The sequence below is a fragment of the Chlamydotis macqueenii genome, chromosome 1, assembly GCF_036417535.1.
Source record: "Chlamydotis macqueenii isolate bChlMac1 chromosome 1, bChlMac1.mat, whole genome shotgun sequence".
In the NCBI taxonomy this organism is placed as follows: Eukaryota; Metazoa; Chordata; class Aves; order Otidiformes; family Otididae; genus Chlamydotis; species Chlamydotis macqueenii.
In genome coordinates this window covers 159,153,036-159,180,829 of record NC_141556.1, presented here as the reverse complement: position 1 = coordinate 159,180,829, position 27,794 = coordinate 159,153,036, and the positions used below count along the sequence as shown (strand labels likewise).

The following is a 27,794-nucleotide window of genomic DNA, read 5'->3' as shown; positions in this document are numbered from 1 at the left end:
TTCTGAGAGCTTCCAAGTGATGGGGTAGGTGCCAGCAGCAAGTGGCTACTGATCTTCACATAAGCCTCTTAAAATATACTTGTGATTTGAACCAATTCAGGTAGGCACATAGTTACTTTTTGAAAAACACAGGTGCGATTTTGCTTATCTTCCTCTCCTCCCTCTCCCCTGTATGCAGTCAGACCAGCTGTTAAACTCTCCGGGACATGGACTGTGACTTGTTATCCACCTGTGGGTGTTGGTATTGATGCAGAGCTTTGACTCAGATTAGGAATGAGCATGCAAAGGTGATAAAAATTTAACAGCAATAATGGAGAGGTTGTTGAATTCTGGGCTTTCATGTTACTTTTGTACTGTGCTAAACTCTACAAAATCCTGTCCTGCAGTGCTGTTTCTAGGAGGACCAGCAGTGACTAAATTAGGCTGGAAAGGGGGCACCTGTTACTGCCCTGAACCACCTCCTGGTAGAGTAGGATGATTTCAGGAGTTGTTCCAGCCCAAATTGCAATTCACTGCACATGGCTTCTAGACACAGTCACAGCAATGCTGACAAGAGCTTCCCAGGTGTCTATACAAAGTTCCCTGATTTTTTTTCACATCAGATTTTGGATGAGAAAGCATATGGGTATTTTAACTTTAATTGCTTTAATCTCTGTTGAAAATGAGATAGTCTTGTCACATATAACTGTCTCATTACCTTAACAGGGCTGCATAGACAGGAGAGTTTGTTTTTTCCCCATCAGAAAGCTTTCCTATCTGACTTTACAGCATTATAGGCTTTCTACCCATAAAATACATCCATCCCTGTGGCACACAAGTTAGTGTATTTGCTGAAGTGCTAGCTTCCAATAGCTTATGATGTAAAAAAGGGACACATGACCTGCATTTCAAAGGAAAAAAAAAAACCAACAAAAAACCCAAAAAACCCGATACATTAAAATTCTAAAGAAACATTTTACCTAGTATGGACAAAATAGTAGACAGAAAATGCTCTCCTGTAGGGATACAGTTAAGAGACTGGGAGCCAGGTATCAAAGCAGGTATAAGTCTGACCAGGCTACTGGAGGAGCCAGGGAGTCCAAGCCAGCTGCTGGAGAAAGTGCAGGATGTGGATCTAAATATAGGAATTCCCAAAACAATAAGCAGACCACTGGCACTCCATAACATGGGTCCACAGGGCTAGAGAATCCTGTTAGGCAGCAAAATTTAGTCTTCCCTACTATAAGTTTGATGGGTGTTACAAGGTACGTTAAGATAGAAAAGACTGACACTGGTCCATCAGCTGCGCGTGAGGGAGCGCATATGTAGCGGCCGCAGAGAGATGATCTCAAGTTTTGTTAACATGCAACTGTAAGTCATACTCTTACACCACTTCCATTATTTTGTTACAAGTTTTATTGCTGTTACTTATTCCAAATATCATTTGCCATTGTCTGTTTACCTGAGTGGACACATCATTAAATATATTTAATTTAAAATATAACAGGAGTTAAATGGATAGCTAATGGGCACATAAAGCATTACATTACAGTGCATGTCCAAGTTACTGCCATGTGGAGCACAGATAGCACTTTAATCTGAACAATGCCAGAACTTTGCTCCCATTATCTGTAAGAAAATACAAAAGAATTTAAGGCACATGTGACCTGCTGCTTTCAAGTAACAGTGAGGGTAGAGAGGTCATGCAGACAGCTTGGCTTCAATTGCTATTTCTTGGCAATACTTGTTTCTTTCATAATATAAAATTGAAATGCAGTATAAAAATACATCTTTTCACAGGGTCTAACAGTGCTGAGTGCAATTTCAATATTCTAATGCTATGGTATTTAAGCTTGAGGTACATTAAGAGTGCAAATTCTCCTGGAGTTTCTTCAGGATACCATGTTCAGTACAGGAGAGACTGATTTTCCCCTCTTGCTTCCTGAGAGAGGCAGCATTTTAAGTTAAAACAGTTTTTCTTAACCTGTCCCATTGGACATATTATCCAGAGGTGTTTCTGATACCCTGATTCCTCTTAGTGCAGGGATAGTTAATGGGATACCATAGTTTACACACACTCCTTGAATACACCTTTTACATCCGAGAGTCAGCTTCAGCTTCCTTTTCATAGAAGTCTTGATCCTTTTTGACTTCTTTCTTTTCTTCCTCAAGTTGGGCTTCAATCTCATTTGGATCAACATAGGTATAAAAATAAGCCATGATAGCAAAAATTATGCAAACTGCCAACAGCAAGGCAGCAAACAGCACATACTCTGCCCACTGTAAAAAAGAAAAAAAGCATAGTTTATCCATCAATATTTGTTCCTCAAAAGAATTACACCTTTTTACAGTTTGCAAGGAATGAGGTTCATTCAGAGTATGAAACGGAGCACATATAACAAGTACCATATAACTTAAAGGACTAAGTATTAGATGTATATAATACATATTAAAGCAACCGGAATTGAGGGCTTTCCAGCAGTTGTCTTCAAGGAAGAGCCAAGAGTTCTACGAATGCTGGAAAGTTTTACAACATCCTCTTCCTGGAGGCATGGGAATGAAGTGAAAGCCTGAAGAGGAAACTCAGACCCTCCTTTTGGTCAGGTAATCTAATTTTTAAACAAGGCTGGGAGTGATCCTGCTTCCACTTAGGTCAGCAGTAAAGTTTCTACTGACCACAGATCTGGGCAGAGTGCAGGACCAGGAACTTTGGTTTAAAAATGTTATCTCCACCTGAAAAGCCTCAACGGCTCTGTTTCATGCTCTTTCTGGTTAACTTAGCTGAAACCAGGACTACCAGACCTGTTTCAAAGGCAGGCTCTCCCTTCTCTCAGATATCCCTTTTGACTCATTAGAGAGTGTCACAAGTAGTCTGAGAAAGTCTTGTCCAAGTGCTCTTCACCAGGAGAAAGACAGCTTTCATGCCCCAAGCAATGAGGTTTGAAACCAATGGAGCCAGAAGAAAGGACATGGCAAGGCTGAGGTATGCAGGTGAAGGTTCATTAGCAGTGAACAGAATTTTGTTCTGTTTTCATCCCATCAGTCTAGAATTTCAGCCAAGATGTTCACAACATTTCCACAGCATAAGAAGCAATTTATTAGAGATACTAGAAAGTGCTGCTTGCAAGAGAAGGAGTCTGACAGACCAAGAGTTAGGAATTACAAACAACAGACAAGAGGTAGAAATCTCTGTTGAAGTGTTTGTTAGAAATATTTAAAGTTTAATTTGTGTATGTACATGTGTACACACATTGTTTCCCAAAGTGCTGCTGAAAAGGACCAACAGAAACTTTAGACGTTGCTCCAGAAGACAATTTACTGCCCTGTTGTCACAGCCATCAACAGTAGTTTTAATTCAGATATCTTATAAAGATTCATGACTCCGTTACTTACTCTCATGAGATTCAGTCAAGAACTAGTTCTACAACTGACTGGTACACTCTTGTAAGCTAACACTAACCTCCTACATTCCTATTATAAAGGCAAAGTCACCATAATGATGATGCTCAAAAGTTGTGGTTGAAGATCATCAGCCATGATTCCCCCCTGTATTAGAGCTGCTTTCCTCACAGTGTCATATAAAAGCACGTCCATGGCTTGTGTGCTTACCTGCTCACTGAGTTTGGATGCTCCAGCCACGATGAGGACAATTATGTTACCGACAGCCACCGTTAGCAGCCAGCCTGCCTGCAGCACTGCCTTCATGTTAGATGGGGCCTATAGAAGTAAAGGCACTTAAGTTTTAGTCAAACACTGTGATCACTTGTTTTCTGATGTTTACTGCATTCTTTACATTATAAGAAGGACTGATTCTCTGGAGGAAGGAGGGGAATTTCTTGGCTTGTTTTTTTTGTGTGTGTGGGTTTTTTTGTTTTGTTTTGTTTTTAAAAATTGCTAGAGAACTAAAACAGGCCTGGGGACGGCTTTGATGAGCAAGAGGTTACTAGTACTGACTAAAACACCTTTAACTTTGTACACACTGAGTAACTAACAGGCACATTTTACATCTGACTCAGTCGCATATGATATACATTAAAAAAGAAATTCAGTGCATCACAGTCTAGCAAGCCACATCTTACTATGTTCCCATCACTGCAGTTTATCGACTCAGAATTAAGGGAAGAAATACACACAGCTAATAATACAATTCCTTTGTCTTCCAACCCCAGTTTAAGAGTGTAAAATTAAACTGCTGCTAAAGACTGTATGGGTATGGGGATAAGGCATCAGTACTTCGTCATTTTATATTTGAGGACTCTCCATTTTGGTTGTACAGCAGCAGTACAGTTCCACTTATTTTCAATGGAAAGTCACATGTAAGAAGGAGATTTGAGAACTGGTGGTCAAGTCTTCGAATTATAAAATTCAGCACAGCTTTATGGAAAACACTGAACGCTAGTGAAACAAGGCCAACTTACGCCAGCCTATAGTCTTACCGGGAGCTCTAAAAGACATCATTGTTCAAACAAAGCAGCTATACAGAACCACCACTTAAAAACAATAAATCACAGATCTTAATTTGTACCAGGGCAAGGACTCCACTCAGGACTATTAACACAGTGTGCGCTCTGAAGGGCGAAACCTACCTGTGAGTATGAAAACTCCAGCCCAGTGACAGAGAAGACTACTTCTGCACATGTAAGAATAAAATACTGAGGGATCTGCCAAGCCATATGAACTGTGTTGGGTGGGATATCTTCAGAATATGTTACATCAAGAACGTCTCCAGAACACTGGAAATTAAAATAGCACATTAGGAACAGTGATAAAAGGTCTGTACACCAAAGGCACTCTAAGCAGTTCTGTATCATCTCTGTATACAAACTTCTGGGGTAAGAAAGACATATTTTATATGAAGCACTGCATACTTAGTTATAAAGCAGTAGTTATTTTACAGCAGACTTCATGCAAGTCCTTAGTGTCTAACAAGGCTAAAGATTTAAGGCCTTTTATGATGAACATGAATTCTTGCATTATGTCATTATCATACCCATCATTATTATGTTATTATGTAAACCATTGTTATTATTATTAACAATGGGGTTTTAAGTTCTGTTTGACATATAAGAAATCTATCATATGTACAATGAAGGGCAAGAGGGATAATTTTACAAGTGGTGTGATTTTTTTTTTTTACTTAAAAAAATATCGTCATGAAAAGGAATTCTGTCTTGCCCATTTAACAGCACTGGCAACTCACCGCATTAATTACAATTGTATAGGCACTGCCAAATCCAAGTGACTTTGAAGTAACTGAACAAGCCACTGAATTTCCAATAACTGTAATATTATCTTTTCTGAAAAAGAAAAAAAATGCAGTTTAGACCATAGGTATAGACAATTGTGTGTATTATATAAAATAAAAGAGTTCTATGTCATTTTCACAAGGATAAGTATGTCTTTCCCTAGATTTAGATAAAGGCAAGTGCTTACCTTCCTCCTGAAAAGAGGCTGTAATCAGTGGCAGAAAGGGACGTCAGTATTCCAAAAGAAGTGTCACCCATAGTGACATTGGCAGTATCGGGCAAATTGTTTATGAACCTTTAAAATGCAAGAGTGATAAAATACTACACAAAATATGCATAAGTAAAAGAATACAGGTTTTACTTATAATTATATACTGGCAACACAACAAGCATCAAATCTTCCCCTTTCATTTTTGTCAGTTAATGTTTCTGAAAGAACTCTAAGTCTCTTAAAACGTGGCTAATGCAAAAAGCAAGTTAGACCTACATCAGCCTGCTGCCTGCTTAGGAGAACGTCAAAAGCAACCCTTCGCTACAGCCAATAACAAATGCATCTGCAAGTGGAAGACACAGAAGAACAACAACAAAAAAAACCCAACCAAACAACCAAACAAAAAACAAAACGAAAACCTACAGAAGTGGTAGGATACTTCTTACACAAGATTAAAAAGGAGGTGCAGACACACAATCTGTGCTGGTTGTCTACAAAACAAAAAAGCCTAGGCAATGAAGTGAAACATGCACTTCCAATTTTAGCTAAATTATACCCAAAGTAGATATGCAGGATAGCTTAGATGAATCGTGCCTTGGAAGTTCCTTCACCCTTTAAACACTGAGAGAGGTGTCCAGCAGAGATTTCCTATAGCATAGAAAGCTCTGTTAAGCAAGAGGAGCCCCCCACCAAGAGGCAGATTGAAGAGACAGTCACTCTACTGCCAAAGTTTAGAAGCAAAACAAACTCTACCTGATGAGATTATTTCCTTCTTCTGGTTTTGACGTGACATTGTCAAACAGCTGGTAGAAGAGACCATTATCAGGATACTTTGTTGGCATCAGTGAACAGCTTAAATGGGCACTATTACATAGCAGTGAGAATTATCAGAGGCTTCAGAGCAAGACTCCAGACCTTTCCTTCCAGGTTCCTACTAAGATACATGTCTACTAGAAAACACTGTATGACCAGACATTTAAGTCTTGGTGAAAGAGTAATTGTCAAGTTAAATACCAAGTTGGCAATTTTTTACTTTTGTTTTTTTTCAAAAAACAATCTGCCCTGCTGTCTGCAGCTCACCAGTCTCACTGGTACAACAGAGAGGGGGAGAAACAGAAAACATGACAAAACGAAAAGCTACCCAGAGCTTGTCCTCTCAGCTTCACGCACGCCACGCAGATAGTTGCCAAGGCATTAATGCATATCTTGGGAATTAAGCAGACTTACCAATTCAGAAAAAATGCCTGTCGCAGTATTTTTAATTTCAAGAGTGTGACGGTTTTCCCCTGGCAACTGGATAACTTCAGTTGTAGTTTCATTTCCAGAGGTTATTTTTAATGATTGCAACCGAGAAGTCTCAAATGTCATGTAGCTCGTCTACAACAACAAATGAATTCTATGAATTCCCATGCAACTGCACATTTGTCTACAGCTTTAAGCGAGTGTTATGGACTCAAGGAGTCAGAAGTTTACAAGGTTGTTACTTCTGAAGTGCTAGAGATCATGAGCATCTCCTAACTTTCATTTTTGTTAAGTTTTCTACATCAAGCACTAATTTAATCATCATTTTTTATTAACTTATTTAGTTACACAGGCTTCAAAGTAACATGAGCTTCTCACAAGCATTATGGAATAGCTGTTACGTTTTCCTGTGTATTTCTTGCTCCAGATAAATCAGGCTTATCACCACCACCACCAAGTAAAATTCTGTTTAGCTACAGAGACAGCACTAGCATAAAATGCAGCATTTTCCAAATGGCAGCACCTCCTAAGAGATGCAAATGCAAGCTACATCTTTATGGTTTCAGTGTAACAGGAGTGACTACTACCAGGAGATGTAGTATTCTAAATATATTTCATCAACATAAAATACTTAAAATATTAATAAACATGTTAATGTAGTAATGTAGATTATTAAAAGCATTTTATAATCCAAAACATCTGGATTATAAAATGCCTATAGTTGGGAGAGGAGCATTTTACACCCTTCATTTTCAGGTGTGCACCATAGTTCTATCAAATCCACATCAGCATACAATTTGTATCTTATCTTCTCCTCACAGCTCAGTTTCCATGCGAGGCAAGTTTGGAGGAGGATGGAACAGGGTTTCTCCTCTTATGTGGAAACAGGACTGTAGACTATCAGAGAAGACACTTCCTAGCATCTCTTATTAAAAAAGCATCTGTCAGCTCCACCATAGTTTTTCTGTCAAGAGGGCTATCAAAGTTGTGCTGTAGTAGGACCTGAAGAGGTTCTTTAACAGCAAAATCGGAAGCTTAATATATGTGATGTAGCCACAGAAAAAGCTCCCTGTTCAAGTGATCACTCACAGCAAGAGCAATGACTTACTAGAGCTAATTTTTTTTTTTTAACAATGGGTGTTCTCACTGTTAAGAAATGGCACCTTTTTAGCAAGAGTGGAATTTTCTATTTTCAACTGCAAGTTTCTTAAAGTTTCTTTTTTAAAAAAAAAAACAACAAACAACAAACAAAACAACAACCCTCTTCCCAGACCAAACCAGTACTACTTAGGATATTGAAATAGTTACCATTTCTTAATTCACTGTGTTTTCAGTAACAATTAATTCCACAATACCAAAAAAGCCTTTAATTAATATAAGAAAAAAAACCTAGAAAATAATCAATTTTGAACCATTATTTAAGAACCAGTTTCACTTACTTACTTCATTTTTTTAACTTGTTATTCCCAATCTCCCCTTACTTACTGATGCCATAGATGTTACAGTCACATTCTGAAGCTGAGGTTCAAACTGAACAGTTGCACCATCAGTACCTAGATTTATTATTTTGATTTGGGATTGCCCAGCTGTGGGGAAAACTGGAAGAGTTTTCTGTAGGACAGGAAAAAAAAAAAAAAAAGTAGAATCAGTGGTCTATCCTCAGTCACATGGAAAAAGCACTACAATTCTTGTGATCATAATTATCTCGTGATGAAAACTAGCATTTGTCTGACAATGTGTGATTGTCAGAGGGATGCAACTTTAGTAACAGGTCTTGTTACTAGTCTCACAAGCTGCCTTACTGCTCCCTCAGGAAAGAAGTCTCTCATCCACAACACCTCCATGGCCACATGTGGTTCCTCTTTGATCATGTCCTGCAGCCTGATGCTGCTACCAAGGCTGTTCTGCAGTTCAAGGAATGGACTTTTCCTGCATCCTATAGCTGCCTGGGTTCCCGAATTTCTTTGTACCATATTCTGACACATTTTCCCCCAGCACTGGTGCTGCTGAACTGGGCAGAAGGATGTATGGGCACTACTCAGTGTGATAGCCCAGAGAAACTTAACTTCTGGTGATTCCACTTCCATCAGATCTAAGAGTAAATAGCTTCTGCTCATGCAAAGCATCAACAGCTGTAGAAGCTGTATGCATTTCAGTTCTGCCTTGACCTTTTCTCTGTTTCCACACTTTTGCCCACTCCAATCTCTATAGTTACATGACACAACAAGAACAGGTCCATCTTTACCTTTCTGCAGGAGATTCTCGTGGGACAGTCTGGGAAATTACCAGTTTTGATTAAGCTTCTGCCCAACGCCCGTAGGTGTTTATGTGCACAGCTCTGGCCTCTGAACAGGGCATTCAAGGACGCAGCCTGGAGGTCTTTATATCAGCTGAAGGCCAGACCCTTTACTTTCACCTTGGAGAGGCAGAGTTGACTATAAAGGTTTTTTCACTGCCAGACCCACATCTTACAGAGAGAATTCCTCATTCCTAACTAAAGCTCCTTAAGAGTTAGATATCTCACCTAGACAGTGCATGGAGACAGGAAGGCACCTCTGGATGGCAATTCAGATCTTGGAATGCAATGGATTACCTCCCAGAGGTGTCGGCAACTCTCCAGCTACAGGGGAAACCTACATCTAGCGCAGGCATGACACCTCCCTTTGGGGCAAAGAAAGTTAGGTGTGATGAATCCTGCCTTAAACAGGTATCATCTTTGCTCATGCTGTGATGATGCTTCCCAGACTGTCATGCTTCCCCTCCAGTCTAATATCAGAAGAGATTGGAGATATAAAGCAGCCCTCTGGTAAGCCAAACAAATCTCTAGTTTTCAGCTTTTAGTCCCAGTTTAAAGACCCGAAGTTGCCTTTAATGGTGATTTATGTTAATGGCAGATGAGATGTTTTGCAGAATGGTGTTCATAACTAGTTGAATTTATTATGCTGATCACACTATTGGAATATACATTTAATATTTTCCCTCCTTCTACTTCTGTGCTCATATGCTTTGTTCCAAACTTAGGAGTCTTGGCTCATTTTCACCTTAAACACACTTTGTTCTGTATTGACTAAATATTAATAGTAAATACTTGCATGTGACTGAACTTACATCTATTTGCACTTGTACAAGGGCAGCAGCAACAAAAGCCAAAGATGCAAGGAACATACCGACAGTAATCTTCCTCAGGGGCCTAGTACAGCAACAGAACACATACATGAGTTTCAAGACAAATACTAAATTCCAAGCGTCAGCTGTTAGTTGTTTTCTTTCCATAATGGGAAACTCAAACGGCCACAACTAGCATATTAGCACCATCTGAAGGGCTGATTCGTTACAGAAAGTGTTCTGCTAAGCTGGGTGCCTCAATTAATAGTTACACTATTGGGAAAGATATCTTCCCTGCTGTATCTTAATAACCCGTTAACTCTGCATCTGCTGAGCTCAAACATTGGCTGAACATAATTTTCAGATTTCTGGAAAAGTCTGATCTGCAGGAAGAAAAAAAAAAACCCAGTATGGTTGTTTACTTTAAAAAAAAAAAAAAAGCAGAAAGACAAGAAGTTATACCTTTAAAAAAAAAAAAAAAGATAACAACTTGTGTCTATATTGCTATGTTTAAATCAAAACAATATTGAATAGAAAGTGTCAGAGAAATGCATTGAATTAGGAGACAGCTGCTGTCATTCAGTTAAGCTGTAAGGGTAAATTTAAGGTAGATGTTTTATTTATGGTCTCATTTGTCAGATATAGAGTGTCGACAAATTAATGATAGTGTTTCCAGCACAGCGCACGCCCCAGATTTTTCATAACTAGATGGAAAAACAGCATTGCCTCTTAGCCCTACCAGAACTGCTTTAAGAACTATATTATATTCTGCCCCTCCAAGTAGTAAGTGCTAGCCACTTCGTTACCAACATTGAAAACAATGAGCAATGCCCTCTGAAACTACACCTAGAAGTATCCAGTGAGCCAGACTCCTCATTGGGACTGAAAAGGAAACACATCTTGTCTCAGGTAGTTAAGCCCCAGAGAGGACACATGCTAAGGATGTATGTTGTATTTCTACTTCCTATACTTTGGGAGGGAGAGGGCATAAACATGGGGAAGTGGAAAACAGTAAACATCATCTCTCCTGCAGTCAAGTGATTTTTCCCATAACTGGAAAATATTGTTACTTTGCTATTAGAGTCTCTTCTTCTAATCTGTGGTGCCTGTACATAGCACTTACAGAGTCTTGGTTATTTTTTTAATTTTCATTTGTTTAAAATATTAACTCAATTTTAAATACACTATACTCTCATTAGCTGAACACTTGCTCTTGTTATATTAGGACTGAAAGAGCAGTTTAAAGAAACCACTAAAATGACCCTCTGTTGAAGTCAGGTAAGTACATCAACTTACGTAAAGTTGATCTTGCATTTCTTGATTAAAGGATAAATCACAGCATCTACAACTGGGACCATTACAATAATCAGGATTGGATTCACAGTCTGTTGAATATGAACATAAGAAGGGAAAAATTAAGTGTTTTTCAAAGTTTGTTTGTTTGTTTGTTTTTTTAAATTAAAGGCAATTAAGACCAGTTGTTCTCCAGGTACCTAGCCGAGCAGAATCAAGTCCCCATAATCCAAGGGGAAACGGTTAGCAACCTGCTACATCACTTAAACACACACAAGTCTATGGGGCTGGATGGGACCCACCCAAGGGTACGGAGGGAGCTGACGAAGTGCTCACCAAGCCACTTTCCATCATTTACCAGCAGTTCTGGCTCACTGGGAAGGTCCCTGTTGCCTGGAGGTTAGCGAATGTGATGCCCACCTACAAGAAGGGCTGGAAGGAGGATCCAGGAAACTACAGGCCTGTCAGTCTGACCTTGGTGCCAGAGAAGGTCATGGAGCAGATCACCTTGAGTGCCATCACATGGCACGTACAGGACAACCAGGTGACCGGGCCCAGTCAGCATGGGTTTATGAAAGGCAGGTCCTGCTTGACCAACCTGATCTCCTTCTATGACAAGGTGACTCACTTAGTGGATGAGGGAAAGGCTGTAGATATTGTCTACCTATATTTTAGTTTTCAACAGCATTCTCCTGGAGGAACTGGCTGCTCATGGCTTGGGCATGTGTACTCTTCACTGGGTAAAACACTGACTGGATGGCCAGGCCCAAAGAGTTGTGGTGAGTGGAGTTAACTCCAGTTGGCAGCTGGTCACAAGCGGTGTTGCCCAGGGCTCAGTATCAGGGCCAGTTCTGTTTAATAGCTTTATCAATAGGATGAGGGGATTGAGTGCTCCCCTCAGTAAGTTTGCAGATGACACCAAGTTGGGCAGGAGTGTTGATCTGCTTGAGGATAGGAAGGCTCTGCAGAGGGATCTGGACAGGCTGGATCGATGGGCCAAGGCCAGTTGTATGAGGTTCAACAAGGCTAAGTTCTGGGTCCTGCACTTGGATTACAACAACCCCATGCAATGCTACAGGCTTGGGGAAGAGCAGCTAGAAAGCTGCCTGGCAGAAAAGGACCTGGGGGTGTTGGTCAATTGCCAGCTGAATATGAGCTGGCAGTGTGCCCAGGTGGTCAAGAAGGCCAATAGCACCCTGGCTTGTATCAGAAATGGTGTGGCCAGCAGAACTAGGGAAGTGATCATCCCCCTGTACTTTGCACTGGTGAGGTCACACCTGGAATACTGTGGTCAGTTTTGGGCTCCTCACTACGAGAAAGACATTGAGGTGCTACAGTGTGTCCATAGAAGGATAAATGAAGCTGGTGAAGGATCTGGAGAACATGTCCTGTGGGGAGCAGCTGAGAGAACTGGGGTTGTTTAGTCTGGAGAAAAGGAGACTGAAGACCTTATTGCTCTCTACAACTACCTGAAAGGAGGTTGTAGGGAGGCGGGTGTTGGTCTCTTCTCCCAAGTAACTAGTGATAGGATGAGAGGAAACAACCTCAAGTTGCACCAGGGGAAGTTTAGATTGGATACTAGGAAAAATTCCTTCACCAAAAGGGTTGTCAAGTATTGGAACAGGCTGCTGAGTGAGGTGGTAGAGTCACCATCCCTGGAGGTACATAAAAGATGTGTAGACGTGGCACTTAAAGACATGGTTTGGTGGTGGACTTGGCAGTGCTAGGTTAATGGTTGAACTTGATGATCTTAACGGTCTTTTCCAACCTAAATGATTCTGTGAAATATATATATAAAATATAAAAATAAAATCCTTGGGAAGTACTTAGAATTGTCAGACAGAAGATTACTGTACCTGCATTTGGTCTGGCTGAATTGGAAAAGCTCCCTGGTGAAGAAGAGAAATAGGTTTTAATATTATGACAACAAATAAAAAGTAAATGTTAATTAAGAAAAAAAAAAGCAATAAAAAGTAACCTACAAAATCTCCATCCATTGTTGTGGCTTGGAGTGTCCATCTTGACCCCTTAACAAAAAAGGAGAAAGTTAAACTCTGCAGTAAATCAATCTTCCAGAGTTCCTCTTGAACCGTTTTTATATGCCAAGTGTTGGGCAGGACATGCAATATAATAAAAAACCAGCTTGCTATAGAAGTATTCTTACCTGCAACATAAACATTTGAACAAAGTGATCCTCACGGCCCATTTAACTTCATTTACTAATTTTGTGATGCAGAGATTAGCTGGAGAGATGGCAGGGACATCCTGCGCATAGCACTGCCGTGTGGTGTGTGTGGAAGCCACCTGAGCACCTTTATGCCATCTGCCTGAGCCAAGTGCCCCACACCACTGACATGGCTGTCCTTCCTTCACGCAGCCCAGCAGCAAGCAGCCAAGCCAGAGCTGGATCTGTCTTGAGCCCTCTGCCCAGAAAACCTGTCTAGAGCTGTGCCAAGCAGGACTGACTTTCAGCCCATGCCCAGGGTGGGACAGGAACACGCATCACTGCGTCTGTGGTGAGAACCTTTAACCACTCATGATGTACCACTGTGAGCTGTGACAGTTACTATTCATGCAATGAGTATTTAGTTCTGAATTTCACAGCAGGGTTGCCTATTTGTAGCAGGTCACACTGACAGTTACAGCTCACTGGTACTACAGCAAAGCAGCACGATCCAGGCAGTCTGGACCAAGCTTCCTACACTCTGCCTTGGACAAAGCTTTCAGCCTCTGGTTCTCTCAGACACTCTCCTAAATTCGTATTTCTACACTTAACTATGAAAGCCTGCTTTTGTGAGTTCTGAGCACTCAGTCCACCAAGTGAAAGGGAATTACAGGCTTACGCTTATGCTTGAAGGTGTGAGGTTTGAGTGATTAAGCAACAGCTATCCAGCTCATTTCAGCCCTGACTCTCCAAAACATTTACACTAGGACTCTACATTGCATCTCACAACTGAGAGTGGAAGAAGAGTTAGAACTAAGAAAGCTTTAAATTACTATTGCGTCCTCCAAGTCCTGGCAGATTTGGAGAAGCCTCAGTCACTGGATCAGTCCTGGGTATATCCAGATCAACTGAATTCCCCCTGTCTACAGAACATCCCATGCTAACGTGACTCAGAATAACCACCCCTTTGCATTAGAACCAGGTTAAATTATTAGAACCAGGCAGAAAATTATTTTCTAGCCTCCCATAAACACCTTTCATGTCTGGTGACCTTAGAGTAGATAGAATGACATGGTACAGCTGTAATTGCCAAGCCAAACAATTCCTACTTTACCTGCTGGTCAAAGAGTGCCCAGAACATGGGGAGAGGGATGTAAAGGAAAAGCACCTTCAACACCATCTTAGTCTGAGCAATCAGTCGTTTCTGCAGCAAAGGAGAATTACACAAGAAGAATTAGTTAAAAAAAAAAAAAAGACTGTTGCAGATTGCTATTCACAGCACAGCAACAGGTTTACACATCATGCAACGTCTACTCACATCCTGAACTTTGTATGTTGTGGCTACTTCACTGATTTCTGTTAAAAAGCACAAGGTCTGTCTTATGGATGTGGGAAGGGCTGCTGGTTAAAGGTGACATTGGTATCTGAGAAATGTGTGCCTCTTGGCATGTATACTGATGGCAGCATGAGATTCAATACTTAGCACTGCTTTAATTTTCTGGGAAGGATGCATTTGAACAATGGGTGACTGAGGAATGCATTTCACACATGAAAAATGCATATAGGCAAAAGGAAAATAAAGGAGATGGGCTAAGGTTCGACGACAGGATGGACGGGAGGCAAGGTTCACAACTGGGGACTATGGGATACAAGACTTTCATAGTCATGGTAAGGAGCTTGTATTGAGGCCGAGGGGATGTAGTGTTTATCCACGTAAGCTGAAATTCTTAAGCATAATTCTGCAGTTTGATCCTGTGACAAGTATTATGGCCCTAGGCATTAAGCATGACAGTCAACACCATCCCTATTTTTCCCTTCTGCAGTTATTAAACCAGCATACTTTTGTTTGAAGTTGGTTCTGAAGCCAGTTTACTGAGAGAAATAAAAAGCTGATAGGGATAATGCTTGCTATTTTACTAAAAGGTGCTTGTATTTGTTCAACAAGGGAAACAGTATTTTCTTCAGTTTCTCTGAGCAACCTATGATCGCACAGAGTATTGACTCATACACAGATCTACTTTGTCCCACAGGAGTTGGGGTGGTAACCTGCAATCCCAGGGGGGCACCGAGATTTGGCCAGACAATTATCTTTAAATGGTTGAGATGCTTAAAACTGTTTACCGAGTGCTTGAGGCAATGGATCAGAGCAGACAGAAGAGAAGGTGAGGGTCAGGAAGTGTCACAGCACAGGAGCACTCACGTAGTACTTACGTCATACTTCTCACTTGCCCAGTCTAGCCAGTGCTCTCTCTTGGGGAACTCCTTGCTGCGATGCCGAAACCGGTTTTTGATTGCAAACTGAGGAGAAATAGAATTTTCTTCAGTGGCATTACAAATATTTGCAATGCTAGAAGATGTTTTGTCATTAAAGATGACACTCCTGCTTCAGAGGGTGCTAGAGGTGGGTGACTTCTGTTGACTGCTTTAGGCACCTGAAGAAATATTTGGCCTCATTTAAGGCCTCACACTGCATATCTAGTGGAATGTGCACCAAACAGCTATAGTAGTCTCTCTCAATGTGGGTTGCTGTTAGGAACGTGAAGACTTGCCTACTTCAGACTAACTTATGTATGACAATAAATAGGAGAATGTCATCTGCACAGATTTTCAGAGCTGAATGGCTGTAAGAGTACATTTCACTATAAGAAGCTGCATCTTGTAGATATTCCTCATACCTTGACACTGAATATACACAAATGTAGTCCTGAAGAACTCCTAAGACTTTCTGCATGGAATAACATGCAAGGCTGAGCTGGGCCTTAGGGGCAGCACTCTAAGCAATGGCCAAAATCACCTATAGAGATTTTGTTTTCACAGTGCTTACAAGACCAGCAATGCTCAGGGCTATAATGAGCTGGCAGATCTGCATGGAGATCAAGAAGCCCTGAAATGAAAAAAAATCCCCTGATCTCAAAGTTGAGGTACTGCAAAGTTGGGACATGCTGTGCTATTAATGCAGATTTAGCTCCCTTACTTGCAGGCTTCACTGATATGTAACCCATCTGACCTCCCTAATACAGTGGGGATCAATATACCTATGCATTGTAAATAACATTATTTTAATAAGCAATACATTTTTGCTGATAAGATATACTAGTAGCTCTGCTCTTGACTCGTGTCAAGGCATGTTTGTCTCTTACTACATGGCTACATAAAGGTGCACAAATGAGGAAGGAATGATTCCCAGAAGTTGGGATAAGGTTTTACATATCACTGACATTTTAGTTTCCTTTGTGTATAAATTCGCATATAAATTGAGATACAGATAAATAAAGAGGCAATCTAAATCTGGAGGTGTCAGTAAGAAGTCTTCTGTAAGGAAAGAAGTAAAAAACCTCAGAAGCTTTCCTCGTATTATGACAGATTTCTGATCTAGGCAAGTTTACCGAACAGTTTTAAAAATTGCTGCCAAGGATTTTGGCAATACAACCAGTACTTACTCCAATGCATTTGGCAACTTGAATCATTATATTTCCTTGAGGTTGAACTTTCTTGTACATTCTGCTTCCAACTATGAACACAACTACAATATGCAAACAGAAACCAAAAGCAACTCAGGATTAATTGAAAATAGCGGCAAATAATTTGGTATGGAAACTGTAACAGTCAAGGACTGACATCAGGGTGGGAATAAGCCTCCTGAGGAGCAGTGAAGTTGCCTATTAGCATGTTATCATACAGTAAAATAAATAAAATTAATACCAGCAGATTGCTTCTATTTAAGACAAAGGACTAAATCTGGAAACTCTTAGGGTAAGTCTTCAGTGGGACGTTTGCTTAATTGAGGGACGGTCAAAACAAGGAGAACTTAGGACCTTGGCTTTCACCTTGTTGTACCAGATTAAGACAGCTTTATGAGCTCCTTTTCAGAAGTCCAGGACGCTGCAGCTCATGTTACGCAGGGACACAAGGCTCTGCCTGAATTGCAGGACTTGCCAAGGTGTCTTCAGCTCCCACGCCCAAGCACGTTCCCCAGCCTTACCCTCCCACGTGCAGGGCAGGACACAGGCAAACACCCACAGCCGCTGTCTGCTGTACAGAATTCAGTGGTATATTTGTGCCTCTCCCCAGCCCCACCAGTGTCTCCTGGTAAACCAGACTCTTTGTAAAAGTGAGTACTTCAGGTTGATCTCCCTGACTCCCCAGGAAAAAAAGTTTAAGTTTCAATCAGGTACTGGTAGAGATCGACACTTGGAGATTTCTACCACTTTCTCATTATTCTGAGTTTGTTATCATGTAATCATGTTTTACTGAAGCAGCAAGATGGAAACAGTTCCACTTACCCAAGGAAACAGCCATGAGGGCAGCAGGAACTCCAAATGCCAGTGGGTAACATCGCTGTTTGCTGTGAATGCCACACTCTTGAGCTGGAGTACAAAGTAACATTAGATAGAAGTCCCAGTCAGCACTGCTGGTATTTTACATAAGGCTTCTGTTCTTTACATTCATTGTTAACTCAAGGGGAAAAAAAAAAAAACAACCAAAAAAACAAACAAACAAAAAAATCTCTGCTGACATTATTAACAGGGTGGATGATCAGTATCCAACTTATCTTTCATTATCAAAAAGGGGAATTATGTATCACAGAAATCACAGAAAGGTTCAGGTTAGAAGGGACATCTGGGGGTCATCTGGTCCAACCTCTCTGCTCAAGCAGGGCCACCCAGATCCAGTTGTCCAGGGCTGTGTCCAGATGGCCATGTGTGTGTCTCCGAGGAGGGAGACTCCACAGCCTCCCTGGACAACCCGTGCCAGTGCTCGGTCACCCTCATAGCAAAAATAATTTCCTGATGTTCAAAGGGAACCTCCTGTGTTTCAAGTTGTGCCCACTGCTTCTGGTCCCATCACTGAGCACAGCCTGGCTCCCTCTCCTTCGCACCCTCCCTTCAGGTATTTACACAGTGATGAAATCTCCCTGAGCCTTCCCCTGTTCAGGCTGAACAGTCACAGCTCTCAGCCTCTCCTCATAGGAGACTTGCATTTAGTTTTACACTGAAGAAAGAAGAATCCTACTACAATGATCAAATGCACATTCTTGGCGAGAAAGGAACTAGATTACAAAAGTTTTGGGACAACTTAATAAACAAAAATGTAAGTAAGTGTACCTTGCTGAAAAAATTCTCAAACACCACACGCTCCCCAGACCCTCTCCAGCAGTAGTCAGTGATTTGACTTTATAAACTTCATGCATACACCCTGAAATGATACTCAGTGTGTGGACATAGCTAGTCTTTTACTTCTCCCTCTCAATAAACAAAATTATTACCTTTTTCATCATACTTCTAATAGGACAATCAGAGAGTTTGATTTGAAAAAACTAATAGCTTGCAGCTGATTCATGTCTTGATTTAGCCTTTTGGTTAAACATTTACAGGACATAGTGGTATCACTTTCTCAGCTGAATTTATCTGGTTTTCATCATGGAAATAAACTGCATGATGTGCCTTATGCATATCTCCTTCCATTTTGGGAAAGGATTAAATTTGCATTAAGTAAATATCTAAAGTTCTTCTACACAGCCTGTTCCAGTCAAGAAATCCAAAGGCCAGAATTTTAGCCCAGTGCTTTTGAGTTATTCCAGAACTCTCATGCTGTTTTTTTTTCTTTTGAGAAAAAGAGCCTCCCTCAAATTCCTGCCAAGTACATCCATACAGCACCATCTGCGTAAGCTTGCCACAAAAATTCATACACATATGAATCAGTGAATTGTTTGCTTTTTGTTTAGGATCATATTATTCATTTTAAGTAGAAGAGAAAATAACTGTCACATGGATAAATGTGTTCCTACACGCATAGATGCTTTTGTACTTTGCGTGGGCATACTTTAGAGTAGCCTCCACTTCTAGAGTGGAGTGCTCTCGCCACACTTCCCAGCAAACAGTACAACTCTTTCTTGTGTCATGGTTTTAAAAGTATTGGAAGAGGTGTCACATTTGTACCTCCATGGAATTAAAACCTGCATTAGGCATACAAATGGATGGCTTCAGCATGTCTCTTCAGATCTAGTACTTCTGATCCTAAAGGCAATTCAGATCTCAAACTGGCTTGGTTTTGACAGTACCTCACCTGTGAGAAGTTGGATGACACACATGAAAGTGAAGACTATTTGCCAGATAACAAGGTGTCAAAGAACAGACCATCCATTTAAACCTAACTGGACTGCATTCCAACACTCATCCTTTACTGATGTTTTAGTATTTCATAAACAAACGTGTGGCCTTACCTCTGAGAATTGGGGTGATTATAGTAGATATGAGACTTCCAGCGTTAATGGACAAATAAAAGATAGAGAAGAATCTACTTCTTTGTTTTTCCTACAGTAAAAACAAAAATATGTTTAGAAAGGCTTAGCCAGAACCATGTTCATCAGCCTAGGTTGAACAATCAGCAGCTCTGTTTGCATGTTTCGAGACAAATAGTTATCTAGTTCCTTCTTCAGCTACTCGGGAAACACTACAGTAACGCACATGCCTAAGTATGTAGAGTATTATAATAGTAAAACATTAGTAAGAGTACCCATACAATTGAAAATCTGAAAGACATTTTTACCTGATCATCTTCAAACTGGTCTCCACCAAACGCTGACACACAAGGTTTGATCCCACCAGTACCAAGTGCAATGAGGATCAAACCAACCACGGACAGAGCACTGGAACAAAGTAGAACAGAGAAAAATAAAAATAAAAAATAAAAATAATAAAATAATAAAAAATAAAAATAATAAAAAAATAAAAATAATAAAAAAAATTAAAAATAATAAAAATAAAAATAATAAAAATAAAAATAATAAAAATAAAAATAATAAAAATAAAAATAATAAAAAATAAAAATAATAAAAAAATAAAAAAATAAAAATAAAAAATAAAAATAAAAATACCCCAACAACTTAAAGCATATGTAAGAGACTGATTGCAAGACAGTTGAAATTCAAGTAGCCTAAATTTAAGGCGTAAGTTGTCCCACCCCTCATCAATCTGGAAAAAACCCACGTACAAGGCAACTCACATGTGCACTGATACATTATCAGGTAAGCCATCCCGGTTGTGATCCGTCAGGTCATTTATGGAGCTCACAGACATGACTGCCTGCCCAATCGTATACACAACGGACAGGGAGACAATGGTCCTGTTATAAAGAGGGGAGATAAATTTAGATACCTTAACACAATTTCACATATACACACACACACACATATATAGATAATGTAAACTTCTGCTCATTTCAAAGATGCTTAGTAAAGAAGCATAATTGACAGAAATGACAAGTTGTGGACTCATCATAAGCTACTGTCCACATACCTCTGTCACAACATTTCTATTGTTTTTTTTTTTTTAAAAAATATTATTATTTTAGCTAGCCTTGTTTAATTAAGCAAGGCAAGATGACAAACAGATTATGTAGATATTACCAGCTCACATGAGATATTTAAATATCTTCAGTGATTGCCTTTTTAATAACTAACTCGAGAATGCGGTAATCATATTTCATATACAGTGAAGTTCAAATGGACTACTCCACAACACCGAAGTATGCAATTTACAGTGATTTTAGTATTGTTTAAAGCATTCTCTATGTTCTTTTATATTTTAGCTGCAAGGAGTAAAAACAAGATTTAAAAAATTTTAATATCTACTTTAAACACATAAACTTCCCCAAAATACTGTTGTGAACAACAACATTATTACCCTACTCTCTCAGTTGTAAGTGTACCAACATCTTTAAACTCAGAGCAGAGAGAGAGCAGCACTGAAGAGTGCATGCTGCAGACTTCTATCCTGACCTTCCTCTGCCAGGAGATGCCTGGGAAGGGAATACTACAGAATCACCAGCCCCTACCCCCATACCTCTAGTAACCATTCCTTTTTCTTGTAAGAACATACTCCATTTTAACTTTGTCAGTGCTTAAGTATGTGACTATAGTTTAATCCACATTCACCTGCTTCCTTGGTTGGGGCTCCATTCAACAGGCACAGCCCCAGGTCTCCAGTTTGGAGGAAAAGCAGAAGAAATAGGATGCAATGATGTGAAATTATTTAAAACTCTAGTTTGCAGGAGAAGCAGTCCCAAACCCAAAGCAGCCCATGACAATGAAGGGCAAGGCTCAAGGACCTAGAACAATCCGAATCATAGAATCATAGAATGGTTAGGGTTGGAAGGGACCTTCAAAGGTCATCTAGTCCAACCCCTCTGCAAGGAACAGGGACATCTTCAACTGGATCAGGTTGCTCTGAGCCTCATCCAGCCTGGCCTTGAACGTTTCCAGGGATGGGGCATTCATCACCTCTCTGGGCAACCTCTTCCAGTGTTCTATAACTCTCATTGTAAAAAAATTTTTTCCTAATATCTAAGCTAAATCTACCTCCCTCTATTTTAAAACCATTACCCCTAGTCCTGTCACAACAGACTCTGCTGAAGAGCCTCTCCCCTTCTTTCCTGTAGGCCCCCTTGAGGTACTGGAAGACCGCTATAAGGTCTCCCTGGAGCCTCCTCTTCTCCAGGCTGAACAGTCCCAACTTTCTCAGCCTTTCCTCATAGGAGAGGTGCTCCAGCCCTCTGATCATCTTTGTGGCCCTCCTCTGGACCCTCTCCAACTGGTCCATGTCCTTCTTATGTTGGAGGCTCCACAATCTGACAAAGGCAAGAGATCCTCACAGCAAGCCTGGAGCACTCTGATACCAGAGGGATGGATGAAGCATCACTCACACCATTGACCAACCTCATCTCACTTGAGAAGAAGGTTTCTCTGACTTAAAAATGCTCTTCCTTGTAGCAGGGTAAAAATCTATATGCAGTTGTGGCAACAGTAAATCTGCTATTTAGTGGTATTTAGTAGATAAAGTATAACTTTTTTTTTTTTAAAAGAGGACTTCCCTATGGTTACTTTAGTTGCCTAACAACTTGGAAGAAAGTCTCTAATTGAAGTTAAACCTGAGCTGACCAGGAGAGAAACTTCTGGTTTTTATTTGTGAGGCTCATAAGCACACTGTGAAGACAACCCTTATATAATTGGCACTGCATAGATGGTACTCAATTTAAAAAAAAAATAAATTATTTCCGTATTATTTTCCCCCAAGAACTTCACATCTAATAATATGTGAGCAGGTCTCAGCATTCTTGCTCTGCTCCTTAGCAGACATTGCACAGAGCACATGGACTGTGTAAGGTCTGAGTCTCTCCTATAAGAGTGCTTAACAGTGCTTGGGTAACCTCCTCTTCCTCTTATAATTAAATTTTTTTTAAATGAATTCTTGTTTAAGCCCTCCTCATGGCACCTTGTTGTATTTTAGGGCACCTATACATTAAACCCAGCAAATTACTTTTTTTTTTTTCCCAAACCCATGTTTTTTCTTGTCAAGCTTAAAGTTCCAGTTTTAAGCCCTGAGCCACTCTACCGAGCTCCAGTTAAGGGTCTGCTGGCCGGGGGCTTACAGCTGTGATGCACAAGTACCAGAGAAGGCATGCAAGGTCTCAAAGCTTCATCTTGATAAAACAAGTAAAAGCCAAAATAGATTAAAAAAAAAATCCTACCATCTAAACAAGTGACTACACTTATTTTCAGGCTGCAGCCTGAATATATCAAGTTACTTGCTATGAGCTTGCACAGACTGGGCTGGCTCCACAGAGCACACTCAGCAAGTAACTTGATATATTCAGTATTCTAAAATATTCTAAGTCTCAATTAATACCAGATAATACAGTATTTTGCTATTTCGCTGGTCACCTGCAATAGGTAAAGATTCAATCCAATTACACCCTCCGGTATCTATTTGTTTTCACAGCTTGGTGAATATCTTTCCTTATTTATCTCACATTTTGTCCAGATGAGAGAAAAACATGCATCATACCTGGAAAGCAGAGTACTACCCTTAACTGATTAGCAGAACTGTAACATCTGTTAACTTGTAGTGCAGTTCCAGGTCTGAGCTAAATCAATCAAAACCTCAAGCTTCAGTGCAGGAGAGGAAAAAAAAAGCCACAAACAATCCTGGAGTAGCCAACAACAGCTCTGAAGCTGTTCTGAACTGCTGCTTTAGGAGATGGTTTCAGTACCACTGAGCTTTCACAATTTTTGGTTCTCTGAAGAAGCACTCACTTAAACTTTCCCAGCCAAGAGTCCGCAATGAGTGCTCCAAGGATCGGTGTCAAGTAGCACAGAGCAACAAACGTGTGGTAGATGGCTGTAGACAAGTTGTCATCCCATTGCAGGAAATACTTGAAATACAAAACAAGCACCGCTGTAGGAAGAAGAACAGAACAACGGCTTACAAACTAAAGCCAGGGTTGGGTAAGTATTAGTCAGCATGAGGAGACACGGGACATACCTCGCATGCCATAGTAGGAGAACCGCTCGCAGAACTCATTGATGACGATGAAGAAGATGCTCAAGGGGTAGCCAAAGCAGCTTGGCTGGAGGCAAGAGACAGACAGCGTGAGCCCAGACAGAGCTGTGCAACACAGACTAACATTGCTCACTGTGACCTACAGCTTGAGCAAGCTCAATGCAGACTCAGTGGAAGCGCGTAGGCACGCAGGGGTTAGGAGGCTGTGTAAGCTTCTGTGGAACAGTGCTGGTTTATTTGAGCTGAGAGTTAACTCTCACTTTCCCCTCTTGACCCCAGAGCTCTACAGACTTCTCATCTGCCCTTTGCAGGAGATCTTTGGCAATGCCCTTCGAGCATTGTGCTATGCACATTGGGAGTCTTCAGCATCTCACTCTTAAAACAATCTTGACTGGTATCCAGCAGTATGCAAAAAGCCAATGTTGTTTTTTTTTTTTTTTAAAAAAAAAAATAAAAAATCAAAATTTAAAGCCAAGAACAACAACAAAATCATCACACCAAACCCCCACAGCACATCAAAGTTAAAAGCCTGGGGCTACTTTTAAATACCTCCAGTTGAGACAGATAAACATTTAAACATTTTATTCAAACAAGCATCTCCAGAAACTTGTCTATCCTTACAAATACTCTGCTTGATGAAGAATCCTTCGTTTCTTCAGACTTGCTGAATGAACAGACTTTACTCCTAACCTAAAACGGCATGGCATTAACTCCCAGATTTACTCAGCCCTCACCTGCTGTGATAGGCATCTCTGCAGCCACCATCACACAGCTTGTGACATGGCTCTTGCCATTGTGACAAAGGGTAAAAGTACACATCAGGTACAAATCTGGCATAATCAGTAGAACTGGAAGTTTAATTTCTGATCACCTACTTTGCTTAGTACATGATATCATTTCTATTAAAGTTACTAGGAACAAAAGTTTAACTTTTTACCTTTTTTTTATGGATTTAATTCTGCAAGCTACAAAAATCAGATTTTTAATAAGCCTCAGAACATCCCAGAGGTAAAACAGTTATGAAACTTAAGCACGGACAAGGTAAAAAAAATGGCATTGGCTGTCTTCATTTGACGAGGGTTTAGGAATCAAACCAATCCATATGTCACATGAAACAGAAAACAGTTAACTCTGTAGATCAAAAGGATCTTGGACACATGGACGCGCAAGCAGCCCGAACAGCATTGATCTTTGTTATCGGCTGAACCAGGCATATAGTGTGCACGTTACCACGGTTTAATAAGCAGGCTTCACTGAAAGAATCTGACTTCTGCTGAAGTGAGTGCCGGGGGGACTCATCTAGCTTCAGAGCAACAGAAATTAAAGGCCTAAATAGAAACTTGTCACTCTTGATTTATCACATCCTCCATGGGCAAAATGAGGTATCTCCAAAGGAAGACCATCCACATGTATTCAAAAATTAGATAAAATTCACTTCAGGGTGCTACTTCCCTCAGCTGAAGATAGCAGGAGCCCTACATGACTGACCCAGCTTGGAGACAGCTTTTGGTAGACCGGAATTTATACAGAATGCCACCCAGCCCCATCCATCGCTAAGCCACACAAACATTCATGCTCCAGAGGAGGTGGATGGGGAACCACATTGTGAAGATTTGGCTCAGCACCCATAGATATACCCAAAAGGTTTTGATTTCAGCAGTTGTTGAGTGAGGCTCTAAAACAGAAATCCAGACTGTGCAGCTGGTTTCTGCCAGTATAATTGGGTATAACCTAGCTGAGGAGGAGAGGATGTCCCCATTTGAAGCAGGAGACATCCTTCCCTGTGTCTGGCTTGCCTACAGAGAAAAAAAAGGGACAGGGCAGTCCTATTAGGACCTATTCCCACCAGAAAGTCAAAAAACCTCAGTAAAACCTTTTTGTCCTTCTCGTGGTTATCAAACCTCCCCAGCGTTAGGCTGTCACACTGCCCAGCTGCTTATTGTGTCAGTGGTGTTACGCGCTGCTCAGAGGAGGTAACAAACTTCCACCAAGGCTGGGTTTCTGTTTTAAGCCACCAGCACTTATGTGCCTGGCAGATATGTCCTGCCTTCACACGCCAGCACAGCAGCCATGGGTGGGTTTTTACCAACTGCCCCCAAGCTGGTGGAGATTTGCATGTCACAGCCACGGCTGAGCACAAACAGAGGTACACAGGAGAGAGCTACAGGGCCTTTCCCAAGGTAATAGATCTTCTGTTTTTCCAAGATGATACAAGCAAGAAAAGAATATACAGTTATACCTCAATAATATATGACCTTTACTGTTCTCTGTTTGCCCTATACTGTCCTCTTAAACTTCTGGAGCATTTTATATGTGCATACACAGACATTTACTGAAACATCTTCTGCTGTGGTCCCTCTGGGCCAGAAAGCACTGGATCCACCACTGAAGAGGTAATCTGAAAGTCACGTTCTATAACGTAGCCTTCCCCTGCCCTGGGGATGCCAGGCAGAGGTCTGACACCACCCCATTGCACAGCTTTGACTTTGGCTGCTGAGAAAGCCACTGAGCTGTGAGAAACCTGTGGGGAAAGTCTGCAGAGTAAAACCTTGAGAGATAAGAAAAGCAAAGACAGAAATAGAGTTGCTGAGACAGGTGTCATTAACAGTTCAAAGATTCAAGAGGAAGAACAATAACAACAAGAGGTAAAAGGGTCCTAAGGGAGAGTCAGCAGATGACAACTCAGCCACACAAAGGATGGGATCCAGGGACCCTTCTCCTCTCAGCCAGTGTCTGCCCAGTCAGGAAAAGCTCTTCAGACATTTTATCAGGGTGGTGAGCACACTAATGCTTAGCTGAGATTTAATGAGCTACCAGGCTTTTTTGCATGTGTTGGCCAAGAACATTGGTTTACATTTTTAAAGTATGTTTAGAGGACGATTTTTTTTTAATGCACTGCTGAAGTTACCCAAACAATGTAACCCAAAGACAGTCAGTATAGCAACTTTTTATAAGAGAAAACAATACTTACCGACTTGCTCTTACTCTTAGCTGCTATGGATGGAGACGGGGGGAGACACAAACCACAAGTTAATGGAAATTACTAAATAACATTCTTTAAAATACTAAATAACATTCTTTAAAACAACTGGAAGACATGTTCAGCTTGAAACAAATCATGAAACAAACACAGTATTGTTCAGGATGAGTAAATTTTAAGTTTGTTAAAGGGAGACTTTTCATGGTACAAAAATGTTATTATTAAAAACTTCACTTGATAACCTTTTGTTTTTCAAGCTATGCATTTACTCACATACGCTCCCAGGGGAAAAACAAACAAACAAACAAAAAAACCCCAATAAAAATATCAAAGAGGACTGATAAGACTATCAGTCTTATCATCCAAAGTGGTGGTAGACCACCCTACCACCCACAGAAGATGAATCCTCTTTTAATTCACTCTCACAGTTGCTACCCTAAAGGCAATTCAAGAGTAAGGAACAGGCTCAAGATGCCCGGCCAAGGGCGGTTGCCAAGTCCCAAAGAGGGAAAAACTTCACATAGTTCAGATTTAAGGAGGGTTGAATACATGGCCTAATGGAGTGATCCACATTAGTAGGCATTCCCATAGCCTGGAGATTACCCTAGGAAGCCCTGGAAACACAGGAGGGGTCCCACTGAGGTCAGCAAGAGCAGGCAGCTGCTTGCAACGTTGAAGTCACTTCCAGATGCTCATGGCAAGTTCGCTGCCCCTGGCAGCCCTCCACACGCTGTCCTACGGGGCTTGCTCGGCTCAGGGGAGAGGCTCGAAGGCTGAGCTTGCACCATTTCAGATAAAGGCCCTGTGCCCACATAGTGGATGTCAGCATTTCCCACAAAACCACGAGCAAGTTCATTATCATTAAGATAAGACCAAGTACAAGATGTGAACTTTGAAATCCTTGCTTGCAAATGAAGTGTGCCCATAACAGATCTATATAAGAAAAATGGTTGCCAAGATCATTATTTAGTCCATAGTTCACAACACATGAAAACAGCTGACAGCAACACTATACTTTAATGTTTGACACGATACTGAGTAAAGGGACTTTCAAAAATTATTAGAACAAATTAATCTGATTCTTTCCTCCACTGTCGTGGGCAACTACCTTCACAACAGAGTCAGAAGTAGTATTATGCAGGTAGTTAAAGAACGTGTTTTCCTAGAAAACAAGCAACATCCAGAAAGTGTTAACACATCAACTTCAGGACACAGGCAGATACTCGAGTCATTA

General features: G+C 40.7%; 1 protein-coding gene across 1 annotated transcript; it reads right to left on the bottom strand.

Moving 5' to 3' along the window:
* Positions 1–2,073: 2,073 nt before the first annotated feature.
* SLC15A1 (solute carrier family 15 member 1) lies at positions 2,074–27,486 on the bottom strand. Its single transcript, XM_086755670.1, has 23 exons — positions 27,300–27,486; positions 26,552–26,574; positions 23,563–23,647; positions 23,334–23,475; positions 20,246–20,365; positions 19,790–19,889; positions 19,464–19,554; positions 17,524–17,607; positions 16,681–16,763; positions 15,452–15,538; positions 14,355–14,444; positions 13,059–13,103; positions 12,933–12,965; positions 11,080–11,168; positions 9,787–9,868; positions 8,164–8,289; positions 6,664–6,813; positions 6,190–6,239; positions 5,413–5,520; positions 5,180–5,276; positions 4,566–4,712; positions 3,589–3,696; positions 2,074–2,259 (listed from the first exon to the last, which is right to left on the bottom strand). The coding sequence occupies exons 1-23, from the start codon at positions 27,484–27,486 to the stop codon at positions 2,074–2,076; spliced, it is 2,313 nt and encodes a 770-aa protein (XP_086611796.1).
* Between the last annotated feature and the right edge of the window lie 308 nt (positions 27,487–27,794).